Source organism: Erithacus rubecula (genome assembly GCF_903797595.1).
Source record: "Erithacus rubecula genome assembly, chromosome: 3".
Taxonomy (NCBI): Eukaryota; Metazoa; Chordata; class Aves; order Passeriformes; family Muscicapidae; genus Erithacus; species Erithacus rubecula.
Window position 1 is genome coordinate 93,611,706 of NC_136689.1, and position 20,077 is coordinate 93,631,782.

The 20,077-nt window shown below is 36.6% G+C and overlaps 1 protein-coding gene across 1 annotated transcript in view; it reads right to left on the minus strand.

Moving 5' to 3' along the window:
* DOK6 (docking protein 6) overlaps window positions 1-20,077 on the minus strand; it is a 241,340-nt gene that overhangs the window by 128,752 nt on the left and 92,511 nt on the right. The window contains exon 2 of the mRNA XM_079302963.1: window positions 18,654-18,761. Within this exon, the coding sequence (XP_079159089.1) occupies window positions 18,654-18,761 (108 nt within the window). The remainder of the gene's footprint in view (window positions 1-18,653; window positions 18,762-20,077) is intronic.

Sequence of the window (20,077 nt, forward strand, 5' to 3'; positions counted from 1 at the left end):
AAAATAACCCAAAGCAACAAAAACCTTGAAAATCAGTTTTCCTATTTCCCCCAAAAAGTTAACTTCAGCAATGAATAAAATCCCTAATATTGCCTGTTCTGTGAGCGAATTTGCAAATAGATTTTTTCTGATTTTTTTTATACTTTGTTTTTTATTTCAAATTTGGTGAAACAAATATTTTTCTAATAATCTATGATTATGTAGTATACAACTTTCCACTACCACTAGCATGTTAGCTGAGACTTTCTTTTCTCTACTAGACATCAGTGCTATCATTTAGAGCCGTCCTCCATATGTAGCTGTGTGGTTTGTGCTAGGGACTCTTAGCACCTGGACCATTTCTCAGTTCTCCTACTCTTCATCAATAACTCCTGCTTCATGTGTCCATCACTCAGCAGCCCACACATACATTTCTTAGCTTGTTTTTTTTTTTTCTATTTGGCTTCTTGTTTTTTATTTTTAATCAGTCTTTAAAACAACTTTTGCTTTTTCTCTAGAAAGACAATTTAACAGTGATTGATGAAAATATGTGGATGAGTTACTAAGCTTACATCCTACCAAAATTTGACATGGTGTCTTTCTTTCTTTTAGGTTCTTTTTTTTTTTTCCTTTTTTTTTTTTTTTATATATATATATATTACACTGTTTTTCTTTCTTTCTTGGAGGAAGGGAGATGTGGCTTGACATAGCTTTATCAGAGATAGGCAAGTCCTTTACTTCTCATTTATATTTGATTAAAGGACATAGCCTTGAAGGGCTGCTAGGTAGGATAACTTTTAGGATTGATAAAGACATCATCTCACACCTGCAAAATTATACCAGGGTAGGCTTGCATCAGGGTCTCAAGGCTACACACCAGTGTTGGTTACTGTAACTTGGTTCCTTTCACAGTCAGGAATTTGGTTCACCTCAAAGATTCCTTATAAGCACAGATGAAAAGAAATGCACTTGATTTAGAAACAAATTTTTGGGATGTTTGGATTGTTCACCAATATAATACATTTTTACAGATACATCAAGCCCTGAACAAGAACACGAAAGATCCTATAATAAGTTTTCTGACACTATTGCTCATATATCTTGATCACTCATGAATCATTTAAATGTTGATTCAAGTAATGCAATACCTTCCTCTCATCCTCATTGTTTTTCTTTATCTTGGTCTGGAGATAAGCCCAAAACTTTGTTTTGTGTTGGTGCAACATCTCATCTAAAAGAATACCATATTCAGAGCTTCCACTTCTTTCCTTTAATAAATGTGACATGGGAATAATAAAGTCCATAATTATCAACACCTTGTAAATACTTTCTAGCCACATCTGGGTGAATCAACCAACAAAAAATAAATCAATAAAATATAGAGCAATGCATCAACCTTAAAACCAAGAGAAGATACTAAGAAGGACTCCTCTGAAGGAACCAACAGTTAACAAATCTCATGCTATATGGCCAAAAAGGCAAGAGAATCAGAAGAAGAACTTAGCTTATGTCCTCACTTTGAAAAAAAATATATCTTCATTTCCTTGAAGCCTTATGACAGTAATTTTTAATCTGAGACGTTCACAGAAACTTGAAGTAATCTTTCTGTATTGAAGATCCTAAATCTGACTCTAATACCAAATTCCTTCAACTCCCTACTCCATGCCAGAATGTGCAAGCATTGTCAGATGCCAGGGGACTGAGTTACAAGAAATACTAAATGATTGGTCTGTATTAGTTTTAGTGCATGTCTGTGCCAAGAGACTAGAAAACCATCCAAAAGAAATCCTGTCAGATTTCAGTAGTCTAACTCCACTTGTCTCCGGCTACACCAACTGTAATTTAATTTCAATAGTCACACTGAAGATTACTAGCAAATAATTTGAGTGCAGGAAAACTACTAATATAAGAAAGCCTTTGGTGGCAGACAGCCACAGACTCAATCCAAGCAGGATACACAGGTATAGGCTGATGATCAAGGAAATTATTTAGGATTGCTATAAGGAAAATAAAATCTCTGAACAGCACACCCAGGCTTTGAAGTAGTCAATTGCCTCTGTCTAGCCAGAAAAGTTCAGATAATAGATTTCTAGTAACAAACATCTGGTCTCTCTTAAAACACTTTAGCCCTTGCACGTCTATCAACCTAAAGTCTTTTTGAGTGAGAATTGTTACCTAGGTAAATAACAAGAAATAATTACAAGAACACAATTTCATTATACTAGAAAAATATTTTATATTATGAAACTGTTACTGTCAGTGCATTTTAAAACACCTATCCTTAAAAATATTTGGGTGTTTCATTATCATTTCAGTACCTTAGTTATATTCTTAAATGTGAAAAGCTATTAAATTCCAAAAGACATTTAATATAAACAAAGGCTCATATTACAGAGGTGCATTGCTTCTTAACAGTAAATATAATTTTCCTCTTTTCTGATTACTTTATTTGAAACTATATCTACCTCTTTCAAAGGGGAAGGATTTTAAGTACAAAAATTCAATTCAAAAGTTCAACACTTTCTCTTTAATCTACCACACGTCATTATTGACATACATTGGACATTTTTTGTTTGCTTCTTGTACTAAAAATCTAGTCATGCAGCTGAAGATCCAGGATTTCCTTCTGTATTACATGGAAATGTAAAGACTGTACATCATGGGGTCTGGTGCTCAATTCGTACATTTAAATAGATGAGATAACTCTTCCTTAATTACAGAAATATTACTTCCAAATCACTTATTATATCTGCATCACTACAAAAATTACAATTCTACAGTAAATAAGAAAGGAGGTCCAAAAGAGATGAAAACCACAGAAATAATGAATAAAATCGATAGTGCCCTATTCTGGATTATATCTTATTTGAATTCTTCCAAACATGTGCCTCCCCTATGAAACTGGGAGGAAAATGATTCTGCAATTCCATCTACTGAATGTTATTTCCACTGTGCACAGTCCTGGAAATTGCCTGGGCAGAGGAAAAGGTCTGAATTTACATAAATGAGTTTCTGTTTTGCATTGCACACTACCTTCCTGTCATTTAAGTTCTAACTAGAAAAAATAGAAGCAGAAGAGGGAGCTATGAAATGCAATCATTTATCCTCTTATTTCTTAATAATGGCCCACATGTGACCATCTGTTGTATAATACCATGCAAGAAGCAATGTGACAGAGCAAAAGCCAACACAGGGGCAAGGAGCAGGGACTCCAGTGAGTGACACCCAGAGAGTAAAAACCCACTCCAAATCAGACACAGCACAGGAACAATAAGAAAGTGTTATGAAAAGCAAGAGCCATGTCAATTATCACAGCAAGAAAAGGACAAAGAAAGAACCAATATGCTGCTTCCAATCTGCAAAAGGAGAACAGGAGATGTTGGCTCATTACAGATCAAAGGACCACAGTCAGAATCTCAAAGCATCTAAGCACCTGCCTCTAGCTCAGCTTTCAGTCATACTATCTGCAGCTAGCAGTGGCTCCTTCAACACTGCCAAATCCAATTGCCACAGAGAAGAAGTTTTGTTACAGCTTTGGACAGAGCTGGATGTGATTTGAGCTCTTAAGAAAAGGCACTGTGCTGCCTGAAAAACATAAAGACCTTTTGGACTTAGGAAATGGCTGCATTAACAGAAGCACAGGCCATAAATCAAGGGAAGTGAATTTTTATTTATTTTTTATTAGATCACATCTATAATATTCTGCCCAGTTTTAGATCTCCAACGAAATTGCTATGACAAAGTGAGTTCAGCAGAGGGTCCCCAGGACTGCCAGAGCTGGACCACTTGCCCAGTGGGGTGGAGAGGCTGAAGGCAGTAGCTGCTCCATCCTGCAGCAGGGATTGCTTTGGGGACATCTAGCTGCAATCCCCTCAGTGCCTGCAGGGAGATTATCCAGGAGATGGAGCCAGGCTCTCCACAGCTGTGCCTGGGGAGAGGAAGATGGATAACAGGCATAAACTGGGACAAGGCTGCATATGAGAAGCAATGTTTCCACCAGAAAGACAGTCCAGCAGTGGGACAAGCAGCCCAGGGAGGCTCTGCAATCTGCATCCCTGGAGACTCAGCTGAACATCACCCTGCACAACCATGTTTGCTCAGACCTTGGACCTCAGAGGTGGCTCTGCTGTGAGCAGGAGCTGGGCAAGAGAACTCTTCATAAGAAATAGCTGCTAAATCTAAGAAAGGGATGCTAACAGACCTGTAAGGATATTTGGACCTTTGTGGGTTTGGGCAAACTCTTATGGGATTAGGTCATTCAGAGTATTTAAAATGAAACACATTTCCATAACATCAGCATATATTGCACAAAAGCAGCAATAGGAGAAGGAGATGCAAGAGACCAGAGAACAGGACTTAAGGTTAAAATGTACTAAGAGGAAGAAAAAAAAAAGGGAAAGAAAACTGTTTTAATGAAAGAATGGCAAATCTTAAATCACAGAAGGAGCATAATAAGGGAAAAGAGAAATCCCAAGATTAGAGAAGTGAAAGAATGGATCATAAAAGAGCAAAAACGATTCAGAAAGAGAACAGAAGAGTTTCCCCCATCTCTGCATGTGGATTTGCCCTTGGAAAATGAGTTGTTATGGTAACAACACTCTCCAGAACTTTTGCCAAGGAGTGGCATACCAACCTCCACATTATGCCTCTAGGGCAGGTCTCCAGCTGCTATTTCAGAGGAGTAAGTGTTTAAGAAACTTCTACCAAGTAAATGTTCATTCCTCTAAGTACTAAAAGGAAACCACGCCTATAACAACAGTAAAAATCCTGTCTGTTAACTGGAAAAGTACATCATAAAAACAAAAAAACAAAACTGGGCAGAATTAATGAATATATTTAAAATAAATCAGGTTACGTATAATGCAGTAATGATGGGCAAAAAAGAAAACTTTGATGGGAAGAAATATGTGTAGGTATGATAGTAGAAGGATAATGAATAATTCCTTCTTATCCTCCAGATAAAACTGAGATTTAAAAAAATGAATGTTGTGATTTTTCAGCATTTTGAGAAAACCTAGATGACATTATGGAAATTTAGACTGAATACAAAATAAAATAATTATTTTAATTTCTCAAAATTTAAATAAATGGAAGAGAAAGAAAAATTACTACTATTTAACTGCAGTGGGTTGACCACTGGCCATACGCCAGTGCACTCACGAAAATCATCTACTCATCTTCCTCTGCTATAATTGGAGCAGAGGAGGAGAAAATTTCAGCTAAAATAAAGCTCATGGGTTGAGATTAGGATTGGAATAAGGTCAAAGCAGGCTCAACATTTTGAAGGGTTTCTCTCTATTCTTTAATTCTCTACTATTTCTAAGTATTAGAACATCTGAATTTCATATGGGCTACAACTTGGGTACCCAGTTTCATGGTCACTGATCACTTACCACAGAAGCAGTTATAAACTCTTAATATTGTCTCAATTAAATCTAAAAAAATTAAGGATGGAAAACAATCTTTCCTGACTAGATTTTGCTACTTTGAAGTAGCATTTTTAAATTGGTTAGTAAATCAAACCTACCAGGGCAGAGTAAGCATATTAAAGTCATTATCAGCTGCCTTCACTAGCAAAGATGTGAGGATTTTTCCAAGCCAAGTCACTTTCTCTCAAGCCATGCTGCTGTAATACTGTCAGGATTGAGCTGCTGCCTAACCCATAAAATCAACCAACCCACTGGGATTATTCTGGTTCTGGCTGGCAGCCTGGTGTTTGAAAGTGATAGTTAAAACCTGATCAGTTCATGTGCACATGGAATTATTCCCTTAACAAACATTTTAATTAGGATTTTTAAACACATACTGAAAAAAAATGCATTCACGCTTCACGGGGTATTTATACAGACAAATATCCCAGTTTATTTGCAGAACAAAAATCCCAGTTCTCCTCAATCCCATTTCCTTGCTATCCTAAAGATCCTTTGAAATATGTATTCCAATCTAACCTTTCATTTTGAAGTGTAACCTGAATACCAGGCTACTGTGTATGCATTAAAATAAAAGGGGAAAAATACAGTCTTCTGTAAAAGTGAGTGTTAACAAAATTTAAACTAATGCCTTAATACAAAAACACCACAAATTTTCTCATTTCCAGCCCAGGTGCACACTTGAAAAATAACATGCTAGAGAGAGATGGCAGAGGGGGAAGATGATTCACAACTGAAATAAAATAGGTTTCACAATTATCCTTTCAAATTTCAGCTGCAATTAAAAAAAAAAAAAATAAAAAAAACCCCAACTTTCAATACCAAACTTCCTGCTGGAGTTAATAGGCATGGAAACAATACCTATGCAATATTTCACTACAAAAAAAAATATCCTTGTGAGGTGACTAAAATACACTGGACAGTTAGAAATAATTTTTGGTTTTCAGAGTTTCCACTTTTAACATTCCCAAAGTACATTATGACATCCAAATCTGCAATATTTTTGGCCCAAAGGTATTGGTTAATTAAAATTAATAAGTTACTGGTCTTTGAGTAGATAAATAGGAAAAACATACGTTTCCAAAACTTCCTTTAAATTTTCTTCTCTGTTTACTTAAATCAGCTGACTTGCATTAGTTTCCAAAATTATCTTGTTAGATCAGCTCAATTAAAAAAAAAAGTGTTTATTAACATAGACTAAATTTGAAAACAAATCACTTACATGGAGTAATCACTTGGATGCAGTAAGTGATGTGTATATATAATTCTTCCTGCTAAACTGCAGGCTAAAACCCTCACCATGAAATCTCAGTGCATTGACAAACTGGGTCAGGAGTGTTAGAGGATCCAAGTAACCGTAGGCTTTCAATGCACATTAATAATTTTGCCTGTATCTATGCTGTACATGATGCCAGTGGCTAAGCCCCAGGTGTAATTCCTCTTCCTATCTGTTTCAATCTGTGAAAGCCTTTAATTTCAGCAGTAGCTCCCCTTAGCCAGATCTTGAAATCATGGGAGAGACAGGGGTCAGGAGCAGGTGACAAAGGCTGGCTTACCTCTAACATAACACTCACAGGGGAAAAATCACAGCTGAGTACAAACTCAAGATGAAGATTTTAAGGATCTCTCAGATACTGAGTATCTGCTGAACTATGAAGAGGCATATTCAGAAAAAAATAATTTACATTAGCCAGGAATAGAGAAGAGATGCCTTTGCCTTTGCATTCCTTATTCTTGTTTTTCTCACCTTATGCCAAAGGGGAGGAATGCACACACAGGCACAGGACTCAGCTGGGGGCTCAGACAAACTGCTGGCCATGGACAACAGCACATGGTGCAAGCCCATGTGTGCATCCACAACACAGCCACAGACACATCCACAGGCTGACAGCTTCTGGTTTGTCTTGCTTTTAGAAAACATTAATACCTACACACCCGCCACAAAAGTAGTATTATTTGGAAAAATTTTCCCCTCTGTTGATTTTTAAAGGCTGTAAATATGCCTCAGTTTATTTAAAAATAACTCCCATCCCAGTCCATCAATGCCAAAATGGGCATTTTAGTGTTGTTCTTGAATATAAACATATATAGTATAAGCACTTCAGAAATTCTTGAGGAAGTATTAATAGCACCAGACTACCTATGAGATCCCTGGATGCTCATTAGAAAAATGCATCAACTAGATGAAAAACTACCAGGCACAGAGGGAAAATGAATGAATAAAGTTTAATCTAAATTCACTTCATGCTTGTGCATGTACACTCAGACTTCTCTGGGAGAAAAAAAGGTGAGACAAAAATGCAATAGAGAGAAACTGAGGTAAAATAAAATGGAAAGAGTGAAGTAATTTGCAAAAGAAGAAAAGGAATTATTCTAAACAGAAATGTAACCCTTTTTTAGGATTATTTAAAAATAATTTTGATTTTTTACAAACTTTTTGAAATGTTTTCATTTTACTTGTTTCTAAAATTAACTGAAGTTTGTTAGCTAATTTGAAAATTCTTTTAGCTTAATTGTCATTGGGGATAAATTAATTTTGAGTATTTATTATGACAATTACATACAGCTACATTTTCAACTCTAATGCATTTTTAATAACCTTCATCAGCCAGTGATTTGAATTTCAAATTTCCCTCTATGAAGAAGTAAAAATTAGATAGTTTTATGCTAATTTTCATAATAAATTGCCCTTTATTTACATTGCAAAGCCTCCCTTACTCCAAGTAAACCAAAACCTTAAATGAAACTCAGTACTCATAAGACTTATTATATTTCATCTCCCTTTATTAAGAACAAACAAATTACAGAGACTGTTTGCCCTCCCTCATACACCATAACCTGCTGTTTCTACCTGTCTGCTTCCTTTTATAGCAACTGCAGAAGGGTCCAAGTCTTTTCCCATTTCCACAGCAATATGGTAAACATTCCCCAGCAACACAGACACATAATTAAAAGTAGCTTCAAGGGAAAATGGTGTCATTAGGAAAAAAAAAAATCCTCATGTAACATATTTTTTTACTAGTGTTATAAACTGCAGTCTAGATAATTAGGTCTTTAACTTTCATCATGAACTTTTATTATTTATGTAGTATACCTACTTTCTACACTTGAATAGTGAAAATAGAGGCGCAAAATATTGGAAAAAATACAAATGCAGAGCCAAGGGCTGAAGGCTAGGAAAAGAAGAACTGAATATTACTTTGACTGGTAGCTCCATAGGTGTAGTTTGCCATTTTCTGTTGTTTATGGCAGTGGGCCCCACTGGGTCTGATTTATGGCCTTCCTAGCCTGTATCTTATGACAAATAAATACCCTTATGTTTATTGGCACCTATTCTACTCGTATCATGATACACATTGTCATAAATATATGATTGCATTTGATTTTCCATAACTATTTTTCACCACAGTCAGAATAAATGATGAATGCCATTCAGCTAAGTAGAGGCTTTATAAATTTGTTTGACTGTTATAAATTCATAATGTTTTTTTGACTTAATGGTACGACCTGACTTCTCAAGGTTGTTCTGTAATGTTCATCACACAAGTATATTTCACATAGATGGTTTCACAAATATTAATTTTTTTTTACACCTTCTTCACTTCTGAAACGTGTGGATTATATTGATAGGGAAGAAACAAGGAATTGCAACAAAAGAAAGTCAAAAAAATGTCCTTAAAACTTTTGTTTTGAATTTAAGATATCCAGATTTGTTTTTCACTTGGATTAAAAAGGGAAGTTTGGTTAGTGCAAATCTTCACAGCAAGCCCAGCTGTTTTTTATTCTAGCTCAATTCTTCTTGATTCCCCCCCAAGGACCAATAAGGACCTGCTTCAGAGACCTCAATTCCAGTCTCTCCCCTCCTAAGTGCCTCTCCCCCAGCTTCATCAGGGTCCCTGATACTGAAACTCTCTCTTCCAAACACATGCTCTTCTTATTTTGGAACTGGCCTCTCCTGGGCCACAACTGAATATCTCCCAGCTGCTGGAACAAATGAGGTAGTGTTATTGGAGAGCAATTTACTTGGGTGTAAAAACCTGAACAATCTCTTCTTGCTTTTGTTAATGTGCACCTGTCCTTCTGCAGACTTTTTTTTTACCTGGTATAGTCAAGTTGAAGTGACAGACTGTGTCCATGCTCTTTGCTTGCTTGCTCACCTCCCACTCATTGTTGGGATTGTTATCTCTGCACAAGTCTCCCTGGCTTTGTGCAGTCAATTAAAATAGATTTATTACCTTTAATAATATATATTTTCTTCAAAATTGCACCATCCTATTCTTCACTTCAGCATTTCTCATAGCAATTATTTGGGCAGCCAGCTTTCCATTGACCTTGGTGTTTCTCACAGCTATCCAAAGGATAAGGTGCTTCATAGAGTGCCAGAATATTTATTCCTTTATTTTTCTCCCATGCTCTAACACTTGGTCTGTTTCTTCTCTTAAGTTTTAACTCACCAATTTTCCTTTCCATGTCACCAAGTGCCAGGGGATATACATACAGAGAATGACTCCATGATCTCACCTCATCCCTGTACTGGTCTATAAAAATGTTCAGTTCTTACAACGAATACCAGTCTTTAGCCCTGAATGAATTGGGGGAAACATATTCCTTTACTCAAGAGAGAAAATCATGTGAATTTCCATCATATTCAAAGCTTTACAGATGACTTGAAACATTTTAGCTGTCAAAGTCAGAAGTGCTTCCAAAAATATGCACAAAACACAGGTTTGGAAGGCTTTGAACTTTGCTAAAACATGGCTAGATTTTCATGGCAAAAGCAGAATATACATAATTGACACATGGACCATTATATCCTCTACTGTAAAGCAGTAACACCAGAACAGTTCAACAAAAAGTTCTCCTGAGACTGTTTTAAGAGACACTAGGAAGATTAAGGATATTTTCTCTACCACTGAAATATACTCAGGAGAAGGCAAGACCAGTTTGACACAACACAGCACAAAATGCAGCACAGAGATACACCAAGAGCTATAGTAGCAGCTTTAGTGACATAAACTTCATAGCACACACAAAAGTCTGTATGGGATGGAAACCCTTGGGATCATCTGGTCCACCTTGAAAGCAGGATTCTTAATCAGGTTACAGAGCCTTGCCATGCTAGGTCTTGCCATGCTAGGTCTTCTAGATTTCCAATGAGGAACCACTGACCTCTGCTTAGCCTGCTCACACGTTTAGTTGCCCTAAACATCAATTGTTTATGCTTTTTCTATTCCTTATATCAAGCTATTTCCCCTGAAGCACCTCTGCCCATTGCCTCTTGTCCTTCTCCTGAGGATCCTTGAGAACATCTCAGCCACTTTATCAGAATTGGAAGGCTGTGATGAGTTGCCCCCAGGCCTTCTTTCCTCACTAGTGCAAATCTAGTTCCTTCAGTCTTGCCACAGGTTCTCCAGCCTCCAGCTTCCTCACTGACACTCTCTGGAGTTTTTTCCAGTCTTGAATAGAGTAGTGAGGGGACCAGAACTAGGCACAATATTACAGAGCTGGCTCAGTATGGAGAAGCCTTCCAGGCTGAGTCCTCACGCTGCTGCCCATACTCCTCCTGAGGTTTTCCAGGACATGGTTTGCCTTCATTGCTGAGCTCAGCTCAGCTCCCTCCCCAACAGGATCCTCAGGACCTTTGCAGCAGAGCTGTACTCCAGAAAATTTGTTCCCAGCCTCCTCTACTGCTTTGGAATCAGGCTGCAGATGTGGGACTTCTTGTTTAGCTTTATAGAGGTCATGGAGCCTCCAGAGCTGGAGATACTCAAAACACAACTGGACATGGCCATGAGCAATGTGATCTGACTGATGCTGCTTTGAGCAGGGGACTGAACTAGATGGGCTCCAAAGGTCCTGAATTGTTCTGTGGCTCGATGACATACTAGAATTTTTACATTATATTTCTTTTTCTCCTCCTGCTGAAATGTTCCCCTATCCAGCATTATTTTCCCAAGAAAAAGGTTTGGTCTTCCAGCTTCATTTAATACTTAATATAATGGGAATATATTGTTCTATTTAAACAGCTGATATGTAAGAGCAGAGTGTCCCCTATGCTGCCAAACTGTACACACACACTCAACTACTACTATGAATTTACTGTACTAAAGTGTACATGGATCTTCATATAAGAACCACCACTAACAGGTCTGGGTGTTGCTTTGTGTCACAAGGAAAGATTATCTTTAGTTTTTCCTACTGTTATTTCCCTCCTTGGTACTTAGATTCAGCCACTGATGCACTTTTGAGGAATACAACATTACACATTGACACTGCTTCATTATTTAACCCATGAATTTACACTTCAAATTAATACATTGTGACTTAAAGGTTTAGATGGATTAATGGCTACAGGAAGGGACTCAGGATCACTTATGCACTTTAGGTCTCTATTTGTAGCACTTCAAAGTCCTCTCAGCATGCTCAACTTGTGAATTTCTTCATTACATTGTTAAGGAAAGAAGATGTTATTGCCTTGATACAATTTTTGTCGAAAAAGATTTTGTTTCATTAGTTTGTATGCTGCCCTTTGATGTGCTGGGACTCCATTAACAGCTTTATTACCAGCACAGCTCCAATTATTCCTGCAATTTGCCTTCTGGTACATGGAATGCATGCTTTGAACAACCATGTTGTTCAAATACTCCTATATTTTAAGATGTGTCTGATAATTACTGCAAATCTTTTTGTTTGGTGACAGAACTGTGGCTATTTTGTTAACAGTTATTCATTTAAATAGGGTTCATTTTAATTTCATTGGCTGAGTAATAGCAGCCTATGGAAGCAATGTCCTTCACAACCTTCCCATACCAGCCACATGATTTTGCTACAAGATATTACTTGAAAGTGCTGTAAACAAATATTTGAAGATAATTACATGTCAAAATGAGGAAAAATAAGGATATAGTTTTCAGGAAGATTTAGTTATCTCTGCTTTGGAAGACTTGGCAAAATAGGGATATAAAAACCACACAAAGTACATTTGGGCACCTCTTCCAACCACAAAGAGCAAATAAAAGTATGTTAAATTCCTAATAATTTGCAGATAAAAACTCAAAATATATTATTCAAAACTAACATAGTCACACACACACACACACACACACACACATTGGGTTCATTAGAAAATAATACATTGAGATCAGTATTTTGAATTTTTTTGAAAGAGGTTCTGGGGAAAATAATTACCATACTTAATAAGAGAAGAGGGAAAGGAAAAAGTGTTCTAAATCTGGGATGGTATTCAAAGTAAACAAAAACTGTCAATGTGACCATATCTTCATAAGGTATTCCTATTTAGCTTTCAGCAAATATGAAGTATGAATTTTTGAGTGAATTTAACCAGATGAGAAAATAGACTTATTGAGGAACCATAGATCAGCTAACAAATAGTAGAAGTAGAATGGTGGACAGAGGAAAAACAGGCAGGTTTTAATTTGAGATTTTGAAAAACAGACAGCATAATAATTATACCAAGAAAAAAAAAAAACAAAAAACTGCAGAAGGGAAATTCAAATAATATTTAAATTTAGAGGCAAATCAAGTGTTTTAATGTCTCATCACAAAAAGCACAAGAACTAGGCCTAAAACATACATTTTGGTGGCTGTCCACCTTTCTTTTTAAGAACACCTTTGCAGCTGAGAAACAATGAAATATCATGAGAAATAATAGCAACATGCCAGATTACAGAAGTCCATAAGGAAACTTACACAATTTCTGCTTTGTAGTGAACATGAGCAACATAAGAATCTGAAATACCCTCCAATAAAGCAGAATGCTAGGACTAAACTAGAATAAACAGTAGGATACTTCACATTTCTTTAGCAATAAGAATCTTTATTTAGGCAACTTGGAAATGGCTAGAGAACATGAAGGAAAACAACAAACCAGAACAACCCAAAGGCAACTAAGTGGAAACAATGAGAGAGAAGTTATTATGATTATGATAATGCTACCATATATAATTATTTTTATTTTTCATGTCAGGGCTGTAATTACATTTGAAAATTGTGGGAGCTAGCTAGCACATATACAACTGTGGCAAAATCCAATGGTTTTCAAAGTTACCAGGAATTCACTTATCCTGAATAAGCACCTCATGGTTTAAGGTCATCTCAATTAGAGACTGGGAGCTGTGCTGTGGAAAAATAAATATCTTATTGTTTCTGCATACTGTGTCTTACTGCACAAAGAGAAGCTGTCCCCTTCTCCCTCTTACCAAACAGGACTATCTGGGTGTGCATTTCTGCACACACATGCACAGGAGACCTTGACAAGAAGTGCTCAAGAAGCCGCTGCAGCTGATACAAGAACTTGCCATAAATCACTGGGATTGCATTCCACAAGTTTCTTCAGGACAAGCAAGCCAATAAATAAAATATTAAGGTTTCTACCATTGTGTGGCCCTAGTCACAAATTTAATCCAGTAAACTACAGTTAGAAGGCTACTGCTGTTCTTTTTCTTGATTATTATCTATTTTTGTGTACATATATTATATAATGTGCTTAACACCATCTGTCCCATATACATTTTTCACTATCAGAAGTCATTGCTAAAATGTTTTGCAATTTATTTCCTTTTGCATTTGCAGATTTATATAAAGCACATCATAATCAAACATAATGACAGGAAAAACAAATAATATAAATCTAAAAATCTTATCCTACTTTAATCTTGCTAACTTAAAACTCAGAACCTTAGAGATAGTTGTTGTTTACACAATCTTAACAGAAAAATCTCTCATATTGGGGGTATTAAATCAGTAAGTCTTGATCTCTATGCCAGATGTCAGCTATTTATTTGAAGGGTAAGCACACTAGCACCAACAGACTCAAGCTTGTCTTGCTCCAGGACAGCTGTATCTTAACAGCACCTTCACTTCATGTGAAGGCTATTTAGCTTATAAGTGAAGAAGAAGAATGCATGAATGGAGCTGGACATTTTACAAGGAATGGAAGAATCCTTATTTCTTGATTCCCATGTTGGTATTTATGTTCTAGCATTAGTATTTCAGCTATATCATCCTTAAGTGACATTGGGAGTAGCTTCTCTCTGTGCAGCTGCACCTGAAGCATCTATGGTCGAGTTTATAACACAAAGATATGTCTACAGAACCCTCACCAGAGCATGTCACTTTTCTCTACAGTAAACCCCAATAGGAAAGTGTTTATTCCTACTCTCCTTCTTGCACATTTGCTTCATGCTCTGGGGTCTTTGGCAAGGTTTTGATCCTGGTGGGTCAGAATCTATTCTGGTTGGCTGCTCTTCAACTTCTACTTTGCTCTATCTAATTCTGCTTGAACAATTAATTGGCCAACAGTGTAATGCTTTTTCTAGGTCATTTGGATACATCTAGGTTTGGACATTTGATCTCTCATTTCTAGTAATCTTCATGTTGCCACTTAACCATGCTGACTTTCTGTAATGCTCCTGAAAGCCTCTCCTAATGGGTTACAGGCACTGGTACTGCCTGATCACTACATCCTCAAAGCATGAAAAATTCACTTTTTATATACTTTATATATTCTATAACAGAAATAAGAAATCTTTTAAATTTTTGCTCTCTTTTAAGTTGGTAAAGCTGTGATGTCTGTTTTTGGTCTATTCTGACAGTGCAGGGGTTTCAACCAAGAACATATCCATCCACCCCTGGCATGGATGCAGAGCTATTGCTGTTTTATCCCCTCTTTGGAGGGAGCAATGAGAGTCAACACAGCTGTTCTGCACAACCTCCTCAATGAATGTCCAAGGGAAAACAGAAGAGCTAAGCCATAAACTTACCTGAGCAAGAGTGCAATGGTCTAAATTTACAGTAATGAGAAGTTTTAATTTGGTACCAGAAACTGCAAGGAAGAGATGAGGTCACGTTTTGGCTAATGAATGTAATATGCACTATTGCTGTCAGGAGTCACTTGTCTAGGACTAATGCCATTACTGTTATTTATAGGAAGAAAATTACAAGTAAAAAAAACTCAACACCAAAGCAATGCACAAAAGCAATTTACAGAATTATAGAATAACAAATAAACCCCTACATAGTCTGGATACTGGAGGGAAGGGAATCAATTTTCTAAAGAGAACAGTTTTTTTACTCATTAATGACTATTTATTTAGCATACGTAAACCAGAAAATCTCTATTTTTTAATTATCTTAGCTTTGTGTTACCAGCTCTGGGTTATTTCCTTTGTTTAGCCTCTTCTATAAATCATATTGCCCAGTACACAAGTTTATTACATAAATGGGAAATACAGTCATCTTTGTAAACTACTTTAAAGAGGAATTTCATCTGAGCCTCATTTCAAGCTCAAATATGGAAAAGTGGAAAGCTTGATGAGTTACTTAAATCTGGATACTGTTTGTGATCCTGAATATTTATTTGAGCACAGATAAATCAAAGATTTTAATTTTGGGTATATTTCCAATTGAGATATAAAATTTTCTTCCATATCTCTGCATAACAAAGCTCAAACAATTGCACAACACAATCTAACTCTGTGTTACTCCTAGACCTTCTCCCAAGGTAACCTAGACTGATTTGAAAGTCTGAAGGATATAAGTTGCCAGAAAAACACAGTGTATTCTGAGTACCCCCTACACCTGGCTCTTCTAATCCTTAGGAAGAAAGTTGTATAGCAAAAAGGAACTCAGGGTCAATACATAGAGAGAGTCTTATATGAATATTAGCAAGTGAACAGAGCCATTTGTACCTTTATGCATGTTGTCCTTTCATAAGGAGTCAGGCTTGCAACTTATATTTTAATTTTTTATTTTAAAAACCACAAAATCTCAGTTCTTTAATATTTAATACTTTTTTTTCAATGATTCTCACTATTCAGAGTTAATCTTCAACTTTTTGTACCATATGCCCTCTTTGTATTCTGTGAGTGAGAAAGGAAATGGAGAATTTCTAAACAGGGCTAAAAGTTTTCACTGGCTAGAGATAAATATGCATTGTGAACAACTTCAAAATATAACAAACCAATAAACAGCTCTGGAAGAAGGAAGGAAGGAAGGAAGGAAGGAAGGAAGGAAGGAAGGAAGGAAGGAAGGAGGAAGGAAGGAAGGAAGGAAGGAAGGAAGGAAGGAAGGAAGGAAGGAAGGAAGGAAGGAAGGAAGGAGGAAGGAAGGAAGGAAGGAAGGAAGGAAGGGAAGGAAGGAAGGAAGGAAGGAAGGAAGGAAGGAAGGAAGGAAGGAAGGAAGGAAGGAAGGAAGGAAGGAAGGAAGGAAGGAAGGAAGGAAGGAAGGAAGGAAGGAAGGAAGGAAGGAAGGAAGGAAGGAAGGAAGGAAGGAAGGAAGGAAGGAAGGAAGGAAGGAAGGAAGGAAGGAAGGAAGGAAGGAAGGAAGGAAAGGAAGGAAGGAAGGAAGGAAGAAGAAGGAAGGAAGGAAGGAAGGAAGGAAGGAAGGAAGGAAGGAAGCGACAGGAAGGAAGGAAGGAAGGAAGGAAGGAAGGAAGGAAGGAAGGAAGGATAGGAAGGAAGGAAGGAAGGAAGGAAGGAAGGAAGGAAGGAAGAAGGAAGGAAGGAGGAAGGAAGGAAGGAAGGAAGGAAGGAAGGAAGGAAGGAAGGAAGGAAGGAAGGAAGGAAGGAAGGAAGGAAGAGAAAATCAGAGTATTTTCATACACCAGCAATCACATAACTCTATTTGATCCTACAACAACCTGCACTGTTCCCTCAATAGCCATGCTTGATGATTATTCACAACTCATGCACATCTACTTCACCACTATTTTATTTATCAGAATGGAGGCAATTGAGGAGAATAATCACTCTGAAATAATAAAATATCCTTGGGAAAAAAATCAAGCCAGAGAATAAGATTCTGGGTTTCTATTTTATATTAATATACCTTCAGAAATGATTTCATGGCTTTATTTGAAAAATAGATATAATCCAAGTGAACAGATACAATTATTTTTTTCTCTGCAGCCAGAACAGGAAAGAGTATCCATTTCTTTTACTTTCCTTCCTACTCTATTGGAGGGGAATAAGAAGGGAAAAAACAGATGATGAAGAGTAACACTCATAATTTCCATTTGCAAATAAGGACCATCAATACTACAACATGCAGCTGCATTGGTAACTATGTTACCTTCTTAGCTTCTCAAAAAATTCCTGCATTTCATATTATTTTTCTACAATGATGACAGTTTACAAGTGACATGTAAAGTCTTTCAGAGTCCTTTAACACATTAAGTATAACAGGTATAACAGGCTTTAAAAACAATTAAAAGAAAACAACACAAAAACTTCCCCAAAGCTCTTCCCTTGCAAAAGAACTGTGGCTACATCAGAAGCCCATGTTGGAGCAGGCTTCTGGCCTGTGGATCCATGGAGAAAGGAGCTGGCAGGGCTTGTGTCCCCACAGGGGAACCCATGCTAGAGCAGTCTGGTTACTGGGACTACTTGGAACTTGAAGGCCAATTTGTAGTTTTATGGTGAAAACAACTCACCTGCCTTCAAGAGACCTATGTTTACCTTCACACTTTTCCACTGCTTGCTGTGTGGCCCTTGGTTAAGTCATCTTTGTGTTTCAACTTGAAAGGTTTAATGGAATATGTAATATTGATATGTCATAAAGCTGACTTGATAGAAGTCAGGAGTACAAGCACAGATCCCTGCCTGTTTTAGGATTAGGAGCATGAAGTCTACTGGCAGACTTGGGGGGGGTGAAGGGGGAGCTGATAACTAACTTATGAGACAGAAAGAAGAAGAAATGCTTAAATACCTTGTTTCCCATCACAAAAGTGCAAGTGATAGAGGAAGCAGAGAGAACCTCATTCAATAAGTCCTGATTTTTATTGCTAAAACCACTTTTTCTTGACAGGGCTTGTAAATCTTGAGTTCTGGGAAAAACCTTACACATTTGAAGAATGTCACCATTACAACTGAAGCATTTAGCATTTTCAGAATTTGTTTAATACTTAGCTAACAACTACTGTTTAAAAATTTGAACAGACAGTCAATTTTACACATTTCCAAACTACGAGTGTTTAACTAAAAAAACATCATTCTGTTGCTTCACATATATTGAGGGTCTCGTGCTCATCTGGGTAAAAAGAAGTGTGACATCTCACCTGCATCACTGAGACTTATGGATGTTTTACTCTGCTTTCACTGCCAGGATTAGGTTTTTAACAAGCCTTTCACTGTATGATTTGCAAATCAGACATAGCAAGAACACACTCTTCCCAAGGAAAAGTGGTAAACAGGCAATGCTTCAGCTAATGAGGAAGGCATGACTTACCTTGTGAAAGTTCCTGAAATATGCTGCCTTCTCATCTGGAAATTTTTCTAGCCTCCTGGGTCCTTTACTGGAAGCCTTCTTGAAAACCAACCAGCAACGCCTAAAAATCTGTGAACAAAATAAATGGATTCTATTAGTTTTTCTTTAAAGGTGGACAGTATTACAAATGTATTGACTTACAGAACTGACTTAGGAAGAAATTTTAAAATGACAGTATTTTACGTTAAGAGTCTCTGGAAAATCCTGGGAGCTTCAATTATTTCTACACAAGTATACCAGTTTGTCAATTTATGCATATTGATTTCCAATCCTCTGTAAACTTTTTTGCTTCAATTTCTGTCATTACTGCCAAAATTTGCAATCCCTGAGATACAAGTAAATTAATGAACTTTGAATATGAAAAGCATTGTAAGACTGTCATTAGAGAAAATTCTTTCAGAAATCACTCCATTCCTTTCTAGCTTTCACATTTTTCTGTCCTCTTTTTCTATGACAGGATTAATACCAATGAGAAACATTTGTTGCAGCTTTTAACAGAACACAGTAATCACCTTTAGCATCATTGTGTACACAGAAGAGAAAACAGAAGGCTGAAGTAAGAACTAATGTGACTATTTCTGGTGAACAATCTAGTTCTCTCAGTTCAATGACAAACTTTCTAAGAAAAAAATATTCAGATTAGTAAACTTTGGGAGCACATAGTAAAAAATAAAATCTTTCCAATTTTATTTTAATGAGAAACACATCAGATTTTCCATAAAAAGCATTTTTAAACCAGAGCACTTTATTACTCTACCTATCAAGCATTCTGATTGTATTGCTACAACCAGAATTTTAAAAAAGTATTTAAACTAACAAATAATCAAACGTTAGCAGTTCAAAGAGAAGCTGATTAATGAAATCCTCTAGACTATATTATTCAAGTAAGAGATTAGATATCAATCTAGTTTTATAATCTATGACAGCAGTTTACTTAATTCTTCTCTCCAGTACCTGGACAGCTCTATAAACAAGAATGGATGCAATTTGATGTTATTAATTCAAGACCACATTGAAGAAAGTCCAAAACCCAACATTACTTAATGATTCCACTGGCTATATATTAAGAGCCTTAATTCAGTATAAATTCTACAAAATTTAATGACACAGCACAAGAAATACAGTACTATTAATTTTGGATCAACCATACTTCTGATTACCAAAAAACTAAATAATAAAAAAACCAAGGAAATCAGAACAGGCAGAGTTTTCCCCTCAATCTGCTGTCTAAACTGAGAACAAGCAGAAAATAGATGTAATTAAAATAATTAAGCTTAATTAACCACATTATGATATAATACTACTGACACTATCCTGTTGCCACTAAGATGAATGTTATCAGTCAAAATAAGTGTTTTCTTTTAAAGCCCTACCATTGGGTTACC